This window comes from Castor canadensis, chromosome 16 (assembly GCF_047511655.1).
Source record: "Castor canadensis chromosome 16, mCasCan1.hap1v2, whole genome shotgun sequence".
NCBI lineage: Eukaryota > Metazoa > Chordata > Mammalia > Rodentia > Castoridae > Castor > Castor canadensis.
Genome location: NC_133401.1, coordinates 69,825,584 through 69,842,768, shown reverse-complemented (window position 1 = coordinate 69,842,768; position 17,185 = coordinate 69,825,584). Strand labels below are relative to the sequence as shown.

General features: G+C 41.1%; 1 protein-coding gene across 1 annotated transcript in view; it reads right to left on the bottom strand.

Annotated features, from left to right (window-relative positions):
* The window catches only part of LOC109679453 (butyrophilin-like protein 3), a 57,582-nt gene that overhangs the window by 10,500 nt on the left and 29,897 nt on the right, over positions 1-17,185 (bottom strand). The window contains exon 5 of the mRNA XM_074057404.1: positions 1,020-1,427. Within this exon, the coding sequence (XP_073913505.1) occupies positions 1,020-1,427 (408 nt within the window). The remainder of the gene's footprint in view (positions 1-1,019; positions 1,428-17,185) is intronic.

Sequence of the window (17,185 nt, the reverse complement as noted above, 5' to 3'; positions counted from 1 at the left end):
GGGAAAGGAGAAATGAGCATTGTTGTTTGGTGGGTACAGAATTCATTTGGGGCTAGGTAAAAGTTCTAGTAATGGTTGCACAAAAGTGCCACTGAATTTTATACTTAAAACGATGAAATTGTTGATTTTTCACAAATGGTATATTTTACAGTAACAATCTTTCTTGTAAAAAGGAAATCTATTCTCATTAAAAAACTGTTCAATTACAGTATTGGTCAAAAACGTAAAGAGAGATTTCATTGACAAGAATATAATGATACCCATAAACCCAGAAAAAAAAGATATCAATAACACCAGCCACTAGTGAAATGAAAATTGTAGTAATGGAGAGCAGATCAGTGATTTCTAGGGACTGAGGATAGTAGTGAGAAAGGAGGAGAGTGTGTGTGACTATAAAAGTGCAGTAGAGAGAGGTTTTTGGTGGGACAGTTTAACGTTTTGATATAAATGTTCATAAACTTGGTGCTGGTTACAAGAATCTATACATGCAATAAAATGCATATACACAAGACAGAATGAACTGACAGTGTCAGATGTATCTTCTAATTGGCTTAATTTATTATTATTTATTCATTTATTTACCTGTGCATACATTGTTTGGGTCATTTCTCCCCGTCTCCCCTCCCCCTCCCTCTCCCCGCCACTCCCCTCGCATCCAGACAGAACCTGTTCTGCCCTTTTCTCCAGTTTTGTTAAAGAGAAGACATAAGCAATAATAAGAAAGACAAAGCATTTTCTCTAGTTGAGATAAGGATAGCTATACAGAGAGATTCCTAGCATTGCTTCCATGCACAAGTGTATTATAGCCTGAATTTGATTCATCTCTGCCTGACCTCTTCATTACTTCCGAGTCACCTTCCCATATTGACCTCTGTCGTTTTAAGCTTTCTGTAGCTCCTCTGCAGTGGGGACATCAAACACTTTCATGTTTAGGGTTTAATTTTTAATCCCCTCATTCAAAGTTCAGGATGGTTCCATGAGACACCTCAGTTACAAGTTCTCTGAAATCAGCAACTGACCTGTTACCTCAAGTTCCCAGAAGGCCTCCTCCTCTTGAGACTGGGAACTGAACCAGCACCCATACAAGCCTGCATCTGAGGGAGTGACCTTCTCCAGCCTCAAGATGGCACGTCCTTTGTCAAGGGAGTCCCTCACAAACTCAGTTCTTCTTTGGTACTGTGGCATCTTCATATTTTCCTGGTCTTTCCTATCTCTGTAGAGATGGACCACAGCATACAACTGATCCTTGAAGAACCGCACTTCCATGGCTTCTGCACTTGTCTCAGGAGACAGGAAGCAAGAGAATGTTGCAGTCTCTCCAGCCAAGACCCGGATGGACTTATTTGGCCCAATCACTTTCCACTGGCCTGTTGGAGGAAACATAACAGATAACTGAGCAAAATCTATTTGGAGTTTATTACTCATGGCTAGAGAGTGGAAGTGATGTACAGGAAGAGTGAACACTTACCGTGATCTTCTTAATAAACCAAGTGAATTGAATCTATATATTCCCTCACACGTGATAGAAAATATCCACATATCACAGACATCCTAGAGCTCTCTCCTCTCTCTCTCTCTCTCTCTCTCTCTCTCTCTGTCTCCACCAGAAGCAGGAGACAAAAGTGGGCATTTTGTAAGAATGATGGCATGTGAAAACACAAAATAATATCCAACAAGGCTAGCAACACAGTATCAGTTATTTATCCTTGTGACGTCATGAATGACTGGGAGCTGCGGCTCACTGTCACTGTCCAGCAATACAAGAGAGTATCATAACACAGAGAGCCAGCCAGAGGATAGGTACAAATTCAGAATTCAAAGTATGGTTTCTACTCAATGCATATGGCTTTCGCACCATCATAATGTTGAGAAATTTTAAGTTGAACTATCATAATTCAAAGGCCATTTTTATTAGTGGTAGCTCCGTTTTCGAGATGAGGAAACTATGTCTTAGAGAACCTAAGTATGTTATTCACAGGAGTAGTGAAAGGCATTTTTTCAAATGTAGACCCTATGACTGGAGGAGATTTTATACTGATATTCCCACCCCTTTGCTTCACCAAAAATGCTTTACTGTCTTTCTTGGTAAACACCAAAGCTGACCTGGTTTCAATGACCCAGGGGAAGTGTACGGCCATAAAATCTAGACTTTAGGTTTCCTTGAAGCTCAAGATGGTTTTATAAATAATTCAGGTATATCATCAAGGAAAATACATCCTCTGGCCATAGATTAAATGTTTTTGCTTCCTTATTTTTCCATCTACTTATTCTGCAAAAATCTGAAAGGCATGCCATACCATTGTGTAAGGAGATTTTGCAGTTTTATTTCAGAGACTTACTCCTTAGAGCAGTCATGTTGTGACATATCCTTTCCATGAAATGTATCTTTTATACTTTGGACGTAATTTTCCTTTTCCACTTTATAATTTGCCTTGGATAATGGCTGAAGGTTTTATCAACATGCCTTAATTTCATATTGGTACAGCTTTGTCCTCATTTTCTTTGTGAAACTTTCTTCATCCTCTTGTTTCAAGTGGGATAACTATTTACTTTGTGGGGCTGCCCTGCACAACTCTTGGCTCTATGGAAATGGAGCCTGTTTTGCTCAGCACTGTACTGTGTCTAGTACAGGGCCCACCCACAGACTGTGGGCTCCACAAGCAAGAACTACACTTATTAATGGTGAGCACCAAGCAAGGGTTACAATTATTAACAGTGAGCACCAATTTATTTTCTCACTGTTCATCTATTTAATTATCTTTTTAGTAATTTTCTTGGCATAAACCATTGTTCAAAATCTATAACAATTAGATTTTTTTTCTTATGGAGTCCATAAATGGTGGAAGCCTAGTCCTTTCAACTGCTATGTACACACTGTTATTAAAAACCTTTTTTTGGAGACAGGGTCCGCCTACAACTCATGATCCCCCTGCCTCAGCCTACCTAGTGCTAGAATTACAGACATGAAACTCTATGCCCAACAATATTTCTTGATTAATTCACTTGAGCTCATTTGTAATATATGCATATGTGTGTGAATATGGCATACCCTTGTACATCAGAGGTAAAGTTGGTTCCATTTGTGGATTTCTAAATAAGCAAGTTGAAAATTCTCTGTTCCAATTATTTCTTACTTCAAGTATATTTTATAAATCCTTCTAAAATGAATTTAATTTATGAATCTTCAAGGAAAGTATTATTAAAATGTAATGTGACTTTGCTGTGTGATCTTTGATCAGCTGCTGACCTAGCAGAACAGACACTGATGCCCTGTCTCTCCCCTCCTCACTGCTGAGTCCCCTTGCAGTGGGATGGACACTTGCCCTGTCCAATGACAGCTCCATCCCAAGTCCACTGTTGAGCATTTTCTCCTGCTCAGTCAGTTGCAGACATTTTAACAACCCTGGAGTACATCTCAGCCAGTAATGGACAGAGCAGTGGATGATGGGACGATTGTGAGCCCTATATACATGGTTCCTCAGAATGTCCCAGTGGGACTGAGTTCCAGTTGTCCACACCTGTTACCTGTTCATTAGAACACTCTCTTCTCTGGCCTCACTCTCCAAATCAACCCATATGACACCTGACATAGGCTCCTGATCTCCAGTTCTAGAGCATTTGTTACAAGTGGCTCAGAATTGTGAATCTTTCCTCTGTCCCTGTAAGAAGTGTTTGTGTGTGTATATCATGCATACATATGCATGCATCATATATATGTATGTATCTGCTAACAAGCATCACATGTATCCATATATCACACATATGTAATATACATGCACATATCACACACACACACACACACACACACACACACACACGCACACACACACACACACACACACACCCCTCAGGAGTATCTTTCCTAAAATATCTGAAAGCCATTCCTTTGACATAATCACCAGGAATGCAGTGCAACTGTCTCCATGGGGGGAGGCAGTGGAATGGATAGAACCCTAACTTCTATGATTGCCACCTAGAAAACACAGCTGACTAATCATGTTTATATTGGCTAACCCTTCTTAATTTTTCATTTCCCTAACTACCGAGCCAACACTCCATACCCTTACACCTTCATCCTCACTTAAAGAAATCCAGTCACCTTTGTACAAATCAGAGTTCAGCTCACACTGAACTGTCTTCTCTGTTTCATTAGTTCTATCCATCTTTACCTTTAATAGTTTCCCTGGGGACCAGCAGGAAGGCTGTCTGTAGTTGAACAGTTAATATGCACCAGTGGATCTGTATGCTACATTACATATATAAGTCCTCACTATGAGCCCTATCAGGAATGTGATATTACCTCCACAGCATGATAAGAAAACTGACACTTAGAGAAGTTATAAACCACAAAGCTCATAAGCAGAGGAAATCAGATTTTTTAAATGTTTTTCTTCTGAAGCCATTTCCATGGTTCCCTGTTGCCTCTCCCCCAAACAGAAAGTAAAGAAACTCATAATAAAATGGATGAAAACTTACCTTAAACGAGAGGCTCTCTTATGAATAATGCAAGAGATTTTTTTTGTGGTATTGGGGTTTGAACACAGGGCTTTGCACTTGCAAAGCAGGCACTCTACCACTTAAGCCAGGCCTCCAGCCCATTTTGCTCTGGTTATTTTGGAGTTGGGGGGGTCTCATGAACTACTTGCCAAGACTAGCCTCAAATCATGATCCTCCTGATCTCAGCCTCCCAAGTAGCTAGGATTATAGGCATGAGCCACTAGCACCAGGAAATGCAAAATTTTGATGTAACAACAGGAAGCATATTTTGAATTCCCCATTTCTTGACCTTGTTTAGCAAAACATACATTGGTAGACAAGTAGAAATGGAACCTGCACAAAAGATCCTTTATAGCTGAACACTGTTAGAGACTAGAGTTCTCTTCCAGCCTCCAGCTACCTTTGTGAGTTTTATTCAATTATTCAACATCCTAAGCATCAGGTTTGTGTTGATGGTAACTTGCAGGAGAAAGAAGAGTGGATTTCTGTTAGAATATGCCACATTCCGTCTTATTAATGAGCTGTATACTCTCTCCTCTCCCCTCAGAGTTCACACCCTAAGTGTGTCTAACTCAGCATGTCCATTGGTGGACCTATTACCTTTTACCAAAATGTTCTAAACAGTGTTTCCTTCCAGTTGGAAGGCACCCAAATCAGAAACTTGGGTATTCTACTAAAGAGCTTCCCTACAGCCCCATAACTCATCTGGGACAAACATTTAATTTATTCTCCATAACAACCTTATGTGCATCCTCTCTATTACCATTGCCTTTTGTCAGTTCCCTGTCCCTACTGTTTTTGTAGTACTGTAATAGCTTTAATGTTGACTCAATCCTTCACACTGCTCTGTACATTCCATAGCTGTGGCATTGGTAAATAGCAGGCAAGGACTAGAAGAGGACGGGGAAATGCAGAAAAGAAAGAGAAAAGAGAGAAAGAGAGGGGGAAGGAAGGGAGGAAGGAAGGGAGGAAGGAAGGAAAGAAGGAAGGGAAGGAGGGAGGGAGAGAGGAAGGGAGGGAGGAAATAAAGAAAGGAAAAATTTCCATTCCATCGTGTTGTGATCATGGTAGGTAAATAATTTAACCTGTTACCAAGTGGGAAGGAGACAAAAGCAGTCCAGCCTGGAAGCTTACCTGACACCACATTAAGCAGACTGAGAACCAGAAGAACATGAGGGCCATGGGTGTACCTGAAGATCATGCTCATACTACAGAAACAGATGACAGCAGGGATGCACGGACTATTTAGGTTGAGAGAAGAGACAATTAGTCCAGCTGTCCTGGGTGCAGAAGATATGGAGAGGCTCAACATGAACTGATGGCAGACTGTACTATTCTCAATCTCTCTCAAGTTGGCGTGGCTGTGTATCTTAGGAGTGTGAGACTCTGGACTTTGAACCACTGCATTTATTGGCAGGCCATAACCATCTATCTCAGACCAGGAAAATGAAGATAGAAAGAGTGGGAACTTTGTCCTGGGTCAAAACTATCCTGGGTCAGTAGTATGAAAATTCTAGATTCCAGGGTGTTTTAAAGTCCTATCTTTCAGGCAGACCTATATGGGTGGTAAGTATCTAGTCTTGAAAGAGAAGTTGTCCAGCATAAGTTAATGAAGTATCCAAAGAAATAGATGGCACTCTACCAGGAGTAATCAAGAGCAGCTGAGACTAGCTGGGTGCCGGTGGCTCACACCTGCAATCTTAGCTACTAAGAAGGATCATTGTTAGAAGCCAGCTCCAGGCAAAAAGTTCATGAGATCCTATTTTGAAAATACTAAACACAAAAAAATGCTGATGGGGTGGCTTAAGTGGTAGACTGCTTGCCTAGCAGTGTGAGGCCCTGAATTCAAACCCCAGTACCACAAAGAAAAGAAAAGGAAAAAAAAAAAAAAAAAGAGCAACTTAGATTGACAATTCCTGGCACTGAATGAAGTAATCCCTGCTCCTGTCTCCATTGTTATGAGTGCAGAGCCAGTACTGTGAAGAACTTGCTAGATCAACACAGTGCCTTGGTCACCACGAAATCTAACAAATTGGGAACTGTATCACAGCAGTAATTAAGGCAAGGGGGAAAGAAAGACAGATTCATTCAGTCATTCATTAGATACAGTAAGCCACAGGGATTCAGATGGATGTGTGCCAGCATGACCTGGCTGGGTGAAACTGCTCCCAGATTATACCTGGTGTGAGTGAGTGTGTGTGTGTGTGTGTGTGTGTGTGTGTGTGTGTGTGTGTGTGTGTGGAGGGGTGGGAAACTGAATTTCAGTACTAATTCAGGAACTTCTGTGAAATTAATGTTGTCAAGCCATACCTAGTGGAACCAGAAAGACTCCCAGCAATTCCCTATATGGGAAAGCTTGCTCACAGACCATGGCTAAAAGGGGATGGAGATGACATTTATGGTCCTTTCACAAATAGCAAGGGATAGAGGCTGAAAAATCTCCCTGGGTGCCTCTCCCAAAAGTTTGCAGAACCAGCAGGGTAATTCTGGGGCTTTGGAGGAAAAGGACTTTAGCTGAGACAAGAGCCCCTACAGTATCTGCTGTGGTTTGGAGGCCAGCATAACTGTCCAGTTGGGCACAAACAAGCACATCACCCAAAAGTTTTATGTGCCATCAAAACTTATCCCAGTCTATATCCTAGAATAGAGTTGAGCTTCAGAGTCCCTTCAGGATTTTCTGTGGGATAGAGGCTAACAAGCCTGTTGGAAGGCATAGTCAGAGAAAACTCTTTCACTTTCTTGTTCCCGAAACAGAAACAAAGCCCATTCAGGATCTTCTGTGAAATGGAGACTGGCATATCAGTCCTGGTGTCTTCCTACATGGGTAGGATAGTTCCTGGTTGTGGCTAAAAAGAACTGGAGCTAAGAAAGCACCCCATCAGCATCTGCTGCGGAGAAGAGATTGGTAAGTCTGTCGTGGAGGCTCAAGTGAGAAGTCTCCCAGCAGCTCTCTCCATGGGTGGGGTATCTCTTCTTGTAGAGAGGGAGAAAGCCAAGACAGGACCCTTTAAATCAGATGGGGATGGAGGCCAGAGAGTCTGTCCTCATGGCACAGACAAATGAATCTCCATCTAAGCATACATATGTTATGTACACATATAAAGCCAGGACCACTGCTGAGGGGCCTAGAGCTGAGTTACAGAGTAACTTTCATGCCACCTGCCAAGACCCATGTCAATGAGCAAGAGAGGCCATCTTCCAAGTCATTACTCCTGGACCCCGAGGCAGATGGTTTTGCTAGTGGGTTCATGGTCAAATGGGGTTGTAACAAAGCCCATTGGGAAGCACTGCCATTTCTAGTTTTGAGATCTGTTGGACGATCACTAGGTCTGCCTCCAGTACAAATTTAGACTCTCAAGATGACCTAGCTAAGTGTTGGCCTCCATTAGACTCTCACAACCTCCTGCCTGAGTCTCATGGCTCCACAAAGAGACTTTCGTCTGCTGATGCATGTTGTGGGGGATATGATTGTGTGACCTTGTATTATACCATCTTGGGAAATAAATTCAATAATTATCCTAGGAACCTTAGTGAATTACAAGAGAACACTGACAGCTGACAACTATTTAAAACCAGGAAATGATACATGACCAAAATGAAAAAAATCAACAATGGGAATTAAGAAGTCTGAGGGGCCAGATTGATGGGAAAAGAAAGGAAGTTGGGCAGGAGCTGAGGATGAGAGATATGGAAGATATGTGTTACTCAAGATTTCACAAAGTCCAATAGTGGATTTATGCAGGGATACATTGGTACAGTTGGGGTAATATACAACAAGAACCACTATCTTAATGAAGAACCTGGGCACATTTGTGTGCTGTGATGCCCAATACAGTGTTAGTGTTTCCCAGCATTGTCCAATCATTGCAGATAGTAGGATATTTGAGGACCTCAGAATCCACCTTTCAAGGATTGTGCTCCTTAGAACAGATGGAGAGAGCAGTTGTTATGGCCCCTGGATTCAAAGTTATTTCTCTAGGGTGTGAGTCAGTCACAGCACTGACCAGGAGAACAAGCCAAAGAGGCTGTGGCAGTCAAGCTGGCCAACAGCACCTCAGGATCTGAAGAAAAAGGTGCTTCACAGAGTCTCCATGTGTCCATCAGGGAGTAATAAATACAGAATGCCTAGGAACTGCCAGAACATGGTATTGAACATGGTAATGGAGCACTGAGTGAGGCTGTCTAAAAACAAATCGCTCATCCCAAGAAGGCTATGGAAGTGAGGTCAGAAGCCTAACTCAGAGCTGGGCTGGTTCAAAACAGCTCTGGGGAGGAACAGTAAGCATCATGGAAATCTGATTTAATCAGAAGCAAACAGAAAAACAATTGCTTAAAGGCTGTTGGATAGCTCACAGTATCTCTATGGGTCTAGAGAACTTGAGGCTATACTTCAAGGGAAAATGCACACACGATCAGGTGTTAAGCCACAGCTGCTACTGATGGACAAGTCTCTCTTAGATTCACATTGCAAATCTTGTTACTGTAACCTTCTCTGCCACTGCTGTGCCATCTCTCACAAGGGAAGTTCTTGATGTCAGGGACTCAAAGTGTGGGCAGGACCATCTGTCCCTGACCAAGCTTAATGAATGTTGGGAAACTGGCATTTTCCTCTTTGCATATGGATGGTGGTCTCTGACTTCTAAAAGGTAGGGATCCCCAAAACACAGGAAAAGGAATCACAAATGTCCTTATGTTTAATGAGCAATATGGTGTCTACATCTTTAGAGAAACACAAAATGAATGTTAGAGTGCACTGAGGTTAGGTGTGAAGTGAGTTTATGGGAACTGAAGATTTGTGGCAGGTAAGTTTGAGGAAAAGAAGGATGAGTGATATCAGGGGCACCTCCTAGGGAAAGACAAAACTAAAATAGGCTCAGGAGAGAGAATAGTTTCTGTTTGGAACAAAGATCACAATGCCCTTATCAAATAATTTACAATGAGCAAAGTGAAAGATAAGGTTAGAGAGGGATGGAATGGATCAGAAGGTTTTGAATAGCATGATGGGTCAGGAGATATGGAGGAGAGGCCACACCACACAGGTAACGCATCAGGACTTCAGTCTCTGCCTTGCACTTATGCAGCTAATCCATGAGTCACAACCACCCTGAGCGCAGTTTCAATTCAAAGGTATGTCCTTTGCTGGGTTTTTGCTTGATGGTTGCACTCTGAGCTTTTCATGTATTCATTCAACAAATAGTCATCTGATAGGAATTCAAAGATGAATAACTCACTATTCTGATAGGAAAAATTGACATACAAACACAATCACAAAGCATGTGGCAGATTCTGTAGCAGAATACGAGACCACAGAGGAGGAAGCAATAGTAAAGAGTCATTAGTGATCTATATAGATGCATCAAGAGATGCAATACCAGTGCAAGAATTAAACTGGGACCCAACTTTAATGATGACAGACCCTTACTGGGTCACTATCATAAGTTTGTCCTGGGAGGTACCTAAGCCAAGAAGGTAAATATATCTTATTTAAGATACAATGACTACAGCAAGGGATGACTGAAAACCTCTTACCCTGGTTAGAAAGACTATGCTAAACCTAAAAGAAATATGCTGGGTTAAACCAAAGTCCCCCCAATCATATGGATGGTCAATTTGACCTTCCTTGGGTAGACTGCATATGACATTAGACAAAATTACAGAAAATTGAAGGGACGGTGGGTATGAGCCCTAGTCAGTTGGGGCAAATAGCCCATTAGGTCTATAATGACTGAGAAAATTGAAAGGTCAAACAAGCCAACATCTTCATCCAATATACCCAGAGCTGGAAACTAGACGCCATACCTTAAAAGGAAAGAGGCTCAAAGGGAAGAATCATTCTTTATACTGAAGTGAGGAAGGGCACTGGAAAAAGCACTACTCCAAACTCTTAAATAGAAAAGGACCAGCTTGAGTTGAAGCATCAGATGTCAGGTATCATTGTGGTTTTGTGGAGCAATGAGGAGGTCCTGGGGCTACCGTGATTCTTTCCACTCCAATCATTATGCTGCACAGGAGTCCCAGGTACAAATGACAGTGGGGAACAAGTGCATAAACTTCCTTATCTATACTGGAGCTATGTAGTCAGTTTTAGGACCCCTTTAGCAAAGAAAGGATGAATATAACTGTGCCTATCACAGGATTATCAGGAAAATCCCAAGAACAGCCTCCAATAAAGTGGAGCCTGGGTGACCTGCACCTAACTCACAGCTTCTTGTATGTACTGGAGTATCCATTTCCCCTGCTAGGTCAATTCTTGCTCTGCAAACTCAATGTGAAAGTGACATTTTTCCAAGTAAAGCAGCAAATGCCAGTAAAAGTGTCACCTGAACAGGCACTTTATCTTCAACTAATGTTAACTCAGGTAAGTCATCAGAGGGTGAGTCAATGCCCACCCTGAAATCCACCAAAGGGTCAATGCAACAATATAGGCTGATGGGGCTACTCACTTAGAGCAATACTCTTTGAGGCAGGAGGCATTTTAGGGAATCTCACCCATTCTTCAAGAATTTTTAAAGTGCAATTTGATTCAGCCCTGCCAGCCACCTTATAATACTCCTAATCTGCCAGGAAAGAAAGAAAGGAGAGAGAGAGAGGAAGAAAGGAAGGAAGGAAGGAAGGGAGAGAGAGGCAGTGTGGGGAGAGGTGGCCTAAACAATGTATACACATGTGAATAAATGTAAAATTGATAAAATAAAGTAAAATAAAAAGAGAGAGAGAGAAAGGAAGGAAGAAAGGAGGAAAGGAAGGAAGAAGGGAGGGAGGGAAGGAGGGAAGGAGGAAGGGAGGGAGGAAGGAAAGAAAGAAACAAACAAAGAAAGAAAGAATCTAAGTAATATAGCTTTATTCATGACCTATGGTCTGTTATTGCAATAGTCCAGGACATTTTCCCTACAGTACCTAATCCCTACACTCCTTTGACAGCCTTACCAATAAAGTGTAAGTGGTTCATAGTTCTTCATCTCAAAGATGCTTTCTTTTGCATTCCACCTGAAAAAGAGTCACAATTACTTTTTGCCTTCGAATGAATAGTCCCTCAATCAAAAATTACTCTTTAATACTATGGGCAGTACTCACTCCCTCAGGGATTCAAAACCTCTCCTACCATATTTGGGGAAATATTGGCTGGAGACCTGAGAATCTTGCAATTAACTCAGCAACCCTCCTGCAAACTGTAGATGACTTGTAGATGGCCAACCTACCTTATGTGCATTGCCTAGTAAACACCATTCAGACTCTTAATCGCCTTGCTGAATGTGGGTATAAGGTGTCTTCTAAAGAAAAAATTTGCAAACAACAGATTGTTTACCTTGGATTCCAATTGCAGCAATGTCAATGAGGTCAAGTGGCTGAGTGGAAAAATGCTATTGCCTGCATTCTGTATCCCTGGATCCACAGACATTTGCAAGGGTTTCTGGAAATGGCAGACTATTGCAGGAAATGGATATCTAATTTCGGACTTTTAGTAATGCCTCTATATGAGGCTTTAATTGTGACAGAGCTTGAGCTTTTACTTTGATTAACGGGAGGTGAAACTGCTTATAAAACTTATAAAACTTGAGAGAACCAATTGATGTCTGCCCCCAGTTGGGACTGCCTAACCTTAAAAAACATTTCAATTGTAAGTGCATGAGCAACAAGGAATTGGATTGGGAATTCTTATTAAATTACTGGGTTAAGTTTCCCACACTGCAACATAATTCTTAAAACAATTGAACCCCACAACCAAGGGATGGCCTCCTTGTCTCAGGCAGTAGCAACCAGTTGTGATGTTCTGAAGGAAGGTGAGAAATTCTATTACTGTGCATGTGCCACATCAGGTCTTATATCTGCTGGAGCAGAAGAGCAGATGCTGGCTAACTGCTGGGAGGCTGGGGAGATATCAGGTTATATTGCTAGATGATCTTAATGCAATCCTTCAAACAACATCAGCTTCAAACCCAGCCACCCTGCTGCCTGCAGGACCTAAGCTTCTACCCCCACACCACAAATACATGGAAGTTCTTGATGCTGTCTTTGCTGGAGCTGATGGGCCAATCACTTGATCACACAGATTGGAAACTCTTCCTCAATGAAAAAGGCTTTGTGGATCATGGAAAATACCATGCTATGTACTCAGTAATGACTCTACAAGAGGTCATGAAATCAAATGCTCTCCTAGAAGATATGTCATCCCAAAATGCTGAACTAGTAGCCTTCGCCAGTGTCATTAAGCTTTCATAAGAGAAGAAGGGTGACAATATACTGACACAAAATATGTCTTCTTGATTATTCATGCCCATGGAGCTATATGGAGAGAAAGAAAATTTGTAGTCTGTAATAGTAAGGACAAAAAGCATCCTCAAGAGATATGAAAACTGTCCACACACCAAAAGGTGGCTATCATGCACTGCCCTGGGCATCAAAAGGGAAACTGTAACATCTCAAGGCAACCACCTGAATCATCAATCTGCCAAAGCAGCTGTGTGTAGAACTGTGGTTTTCTCCCCTCTGCTACCTAAAATTGACTTGCCTTCTTTCTGCCTGAATATTCAGAGCAAGTAAGAGAAGAGCCCAAGAATGGAGCTTAAAAGAATGGGACTCTTCCTCTCACTGGAAGGTAAATTCTCAAGGAGTCCTCTTGTTACCTGAGAAGTTTATGTTAGCAATAACTACCTTCTCTGAGGCTCTAATTATGGGCGTGATGCACTAACTGAATTTTTCAGGCCATACCTCCCAGGACCAGGATTGTGTCAAGCAATTCAAGAGGTGACCCAGAGATGCCAACTTTGTGCCAAAAACAACCTGAAAACAGAAAAACTTCCAAAAACTCAGGGGACCCAGTGTTGTGAGACATACCTTTGAAGACTAACAAGTGGACTTCCCACTGATTCTAAAGGCTGTCGGAAATTACAAATATGTACTAGTTTTTGTTGACACCTTTTCCCTCTTGCTTGTATGCTTACCCAGCAGCCACTGCTCTGTGTTTTGTGGTCTCTGAGTGACAATTGTGGGATAATTTCTCCAGGAGAACAAGCAACTTTGCAGGTGCTGAAAACAGAATACTTCAAAGATGTCAAAGATCCCAGCTTCAAACTGCCAATCTGTGTCCATGGGTAATTTGCTTACTTTCTTTGTCTACCCATCTGCAGAATGGGAATATATAGTTTCACACACACACACACAGCCCCATAAAAGTTCTTGCTGTTATTATTTTAGATGCAAGTTTCAATCAGGACTTGTAAAAACAAAAAAGACACAACTCCTTTTGCACAGTTTTCAGAAATGAGGACAGCAGGAGGCTACTTTTCCTCTAGACCTTTCCTCAGAATTGTGACTTAGCCTTCCAGAGCTGCTGATGACAACTTTCTCACATCCATCCCTCTCTCCATTTCAGCTCAAGCTCAACAGCGCCACCTGCCATACAGGTTTTGCACAGCAGTGTAAAGCTTCCAGTTGTGAAAGGAAATCCACACTGAAGGGAAAGCAGTAAAGAGAACAGTAATACTTCTGCAAATTAAAAAAGCTGCCACAAAGGATGTGAGAAAGACCATTGCTTGACCTACAGTCAGGACAGACAGCCCCAGAGCAGATCATTGAATTGTATAACAGCATATTAAACAATCTGCAAATTTAGAGAAGAAAGCAAGCTACGAAACCCAATTTCTGGGAAACTCTTTAGTGGTTTGGGGCCTCAGTTTAACAATATGATCCAATTTAGGTTTATTACATTTAAATTTTGTTTTTGAATACATGGTATCTGCCCCTGGTTCAAAATGCAAGGAATAGAGGTAGGATACACATTGCAAAATCTCCTGTATACCTTCCTTACCAGAAACCCAGGTACTTCCCACAGCCAGCTATATTAGCGGTCTGGTGCAAACTTTAAGGACTTTTTTTAAGGGACATGAATATTCACAATTAGTTCATGTTCTTTTCAGACTTTCTTACATAAATTATAAAATATTATTACTTGGAACATTGCTTTTGGTTTGTGTGTGTGTGTGTGGTGATACTGGGGTTTGAACTCAGGGCCTCACACTTGCTAAGCAGTCAGTTTTACCACTTGAGCCACTCTACCAGCCCTGAATATTGTTCTTTTGAGAAAGAGTCTGGCTATGCAACCAAAGCTGTCCTTGAACTCTTGATCCTCTTGCCTCAGCTCTCCAAGTGCTAGGAATATAGACATTTGCTACCATACTTAATATGCATCTCAGAAATTATCCTGTATTTTTTGAGGCCAGATCTCACTATGCTGCCCAGACTGGCCTCAAAACTCCTGGGCTCATGGGATCCTCCTGCCATAGCTTATAGCTGGGAATACAGACTGGCACCATAGCACCTGGCTCCTATCATTTCATAGAGAGCTCTTTCTTTTTTTATGGCTAAAAATAGTGGTATATGTTGTATTGTTTATCTTCAAAATATATATGTTGAAGTCCTAACTCCAAATACCCCAGAAAGTTACTTTATTTGGAAACAGAGTCAATTTAGACGTAATTGGAAGAATGGAAGTCCAAATTATGCTGCCAGTTCCAGCAATGCTCTGAATTAAAGCAACAGATAAAGCAGTCAGTCACTTGAGCTGCCCCTAAAGCAAGCCAGAACAATGAATACAGGGCCCATCTTTCATTTCCATCCCGACTGAGGATCCCCAATGTGTGGGACACAGCACTGTGCTGTGTTGTATGTAGGGCCCAGGTGGTTGTAAAGTGCTCTAAAGTTTTCATTTTAGTGGGATGTTTTCTTGGTTTCACATTGGTCTAGGTAATATAGATTTTTCAACTGTTCTCTAGAGCTCTCACAGGGTATTCTGTTTCATAAATTGTCAACTAGGTGTCTCTGTGTGAGCAAGAGCTTAAAGCTTCATAGACTACCACCACCCTGATACCACTTCATCTTTTCAGCAGTTTCTAAGCAATGCTGACCATCTTTTTGGCACTCCAAGTTAGGCAACACAGAAACCAATACCCTGGGCACCTCCTGGACTTGCTAGAATGTGGGATTCACCAAGTAATCTTTTGTTTCCATCATAATGGAGTATGTTCTGTGTGGCACTTCATCCCAGTTTCACTGCATGAGGATGGATTGAGAGAGGGACACAGGTGATGTGCAAAACATCATGAATTTTCCTGTCTCTCTCACTGAATCCTCTCCTGGTTTTATGATGACCTGCATGCTATATTTCTAAAATGGACTTGAGAGATCTCACAGAGGCATTCTGATCAACATATTCTTTTTATCTTGTTATCTCTGTGGGAGAAGGGATGGGGGCACATCCTACTCTTCCATCATGCCGACACCTCTGTTTTATTATTGTTTTATTGAGTTACACTAGTTAAATCTCTGAAATGGTTTACTAATGCTTGTTTAATTGCTTGTATCCCAATAGAATCACTTTTTCCAATAAGCATTTTATTTTCAGACAGTGTAGGGTTATAATCAAATTTTTTGTTTAAAAATAAATGGCACAGGGAGTTGCAAAAATAGTAATCCCAAATACCTTCCAATGATAACATTTTATATAACTATAGCACATTCTAAAAGCAGGAAAGTAAACTTGGCATAATATTTAGACAGACATCACAGCTTCTTCATCCACACAGTGTGTGTATGTGCATCTATGCAGTTCTCTGCAATTTATTGCATATATATTTCATATCCATCATTTTGATCAAAACATGGATCCATCACCATAAATGATCTCCATCTTGATTTCTCTTTATGTGGACACCCAGCCTCTACTTTCTCAACCTTTTTGTCAATCACTTATCTGTTCTCCATTTATGTATATTTTGAGAATATTTTATAACTAAAATCATGCATGTATAACCATTTGAAATAGCCATTTTTTTTCACTTACTACAATATCCTTAAAAGCTATTCACGTATTCTTTGTATGATGATGCTTGTCAGTGTGGTGAATTATATTGGCTGATAGTGAATATTACTATACCTATTCTGTATTAACAGGTAAGTCACGCTCAGTAGTGATTCATTGGCCTTGAACAGACTAGTCTTTCTTTTCCTTCATTTTCCTTTCCTTTCCTTCTTTGCCTTTCCTTTCCTTTCTCCTCTCCCTTTCCCCTCCATTCTTTTCTTCTTCCCTCCCTCCTTCTCTTCTTTCCTTCCTTCCTTTTTCCTTCCTTTCTTTATTTCATCTTTTTTGAGAAAGAGTCTTGCTATGCAGCCCAAGCTAGCCTCAAACTCATCATCCTCGTGCCTCAGCCTTCTAAGTGCTGGGAATCAGGTGTATACCACTGTAACTGCTAAATATAGTGTTAAATATAATTTGCTAAAATTTTGCCCAGTAATGAGGTATTAATGTTCATTGGGGACATGGTAGTTTTCTATTCCTATAATATCTTTGGCTAATTTTGGTATTGTTAATGTGGATTTGATTGAATGAGTTAGGAAATGCTCACTCCTCTTCAATTCTTCTGCCTAGCACAGAATAGGTACTTAATACCTACACAGGTTATTTGAAAATTGTGTTAATGTGAGATAGAGGTCATTTAGGGTAAATGTAGTCTATGAATACATCATTTGTAAACATTATGCCATTAACAGAATGTAAGCATGATGCACATTTATTTTCTCTTTATACCTCACCGTGATTTTTGAGGTGCAAATCACTGTCCCAACTAACAAGTAAGGAGCATGAGACTCATCCCAGATCTCACAGCTGAATGGAGTTTTCACGAACTAAATCCTA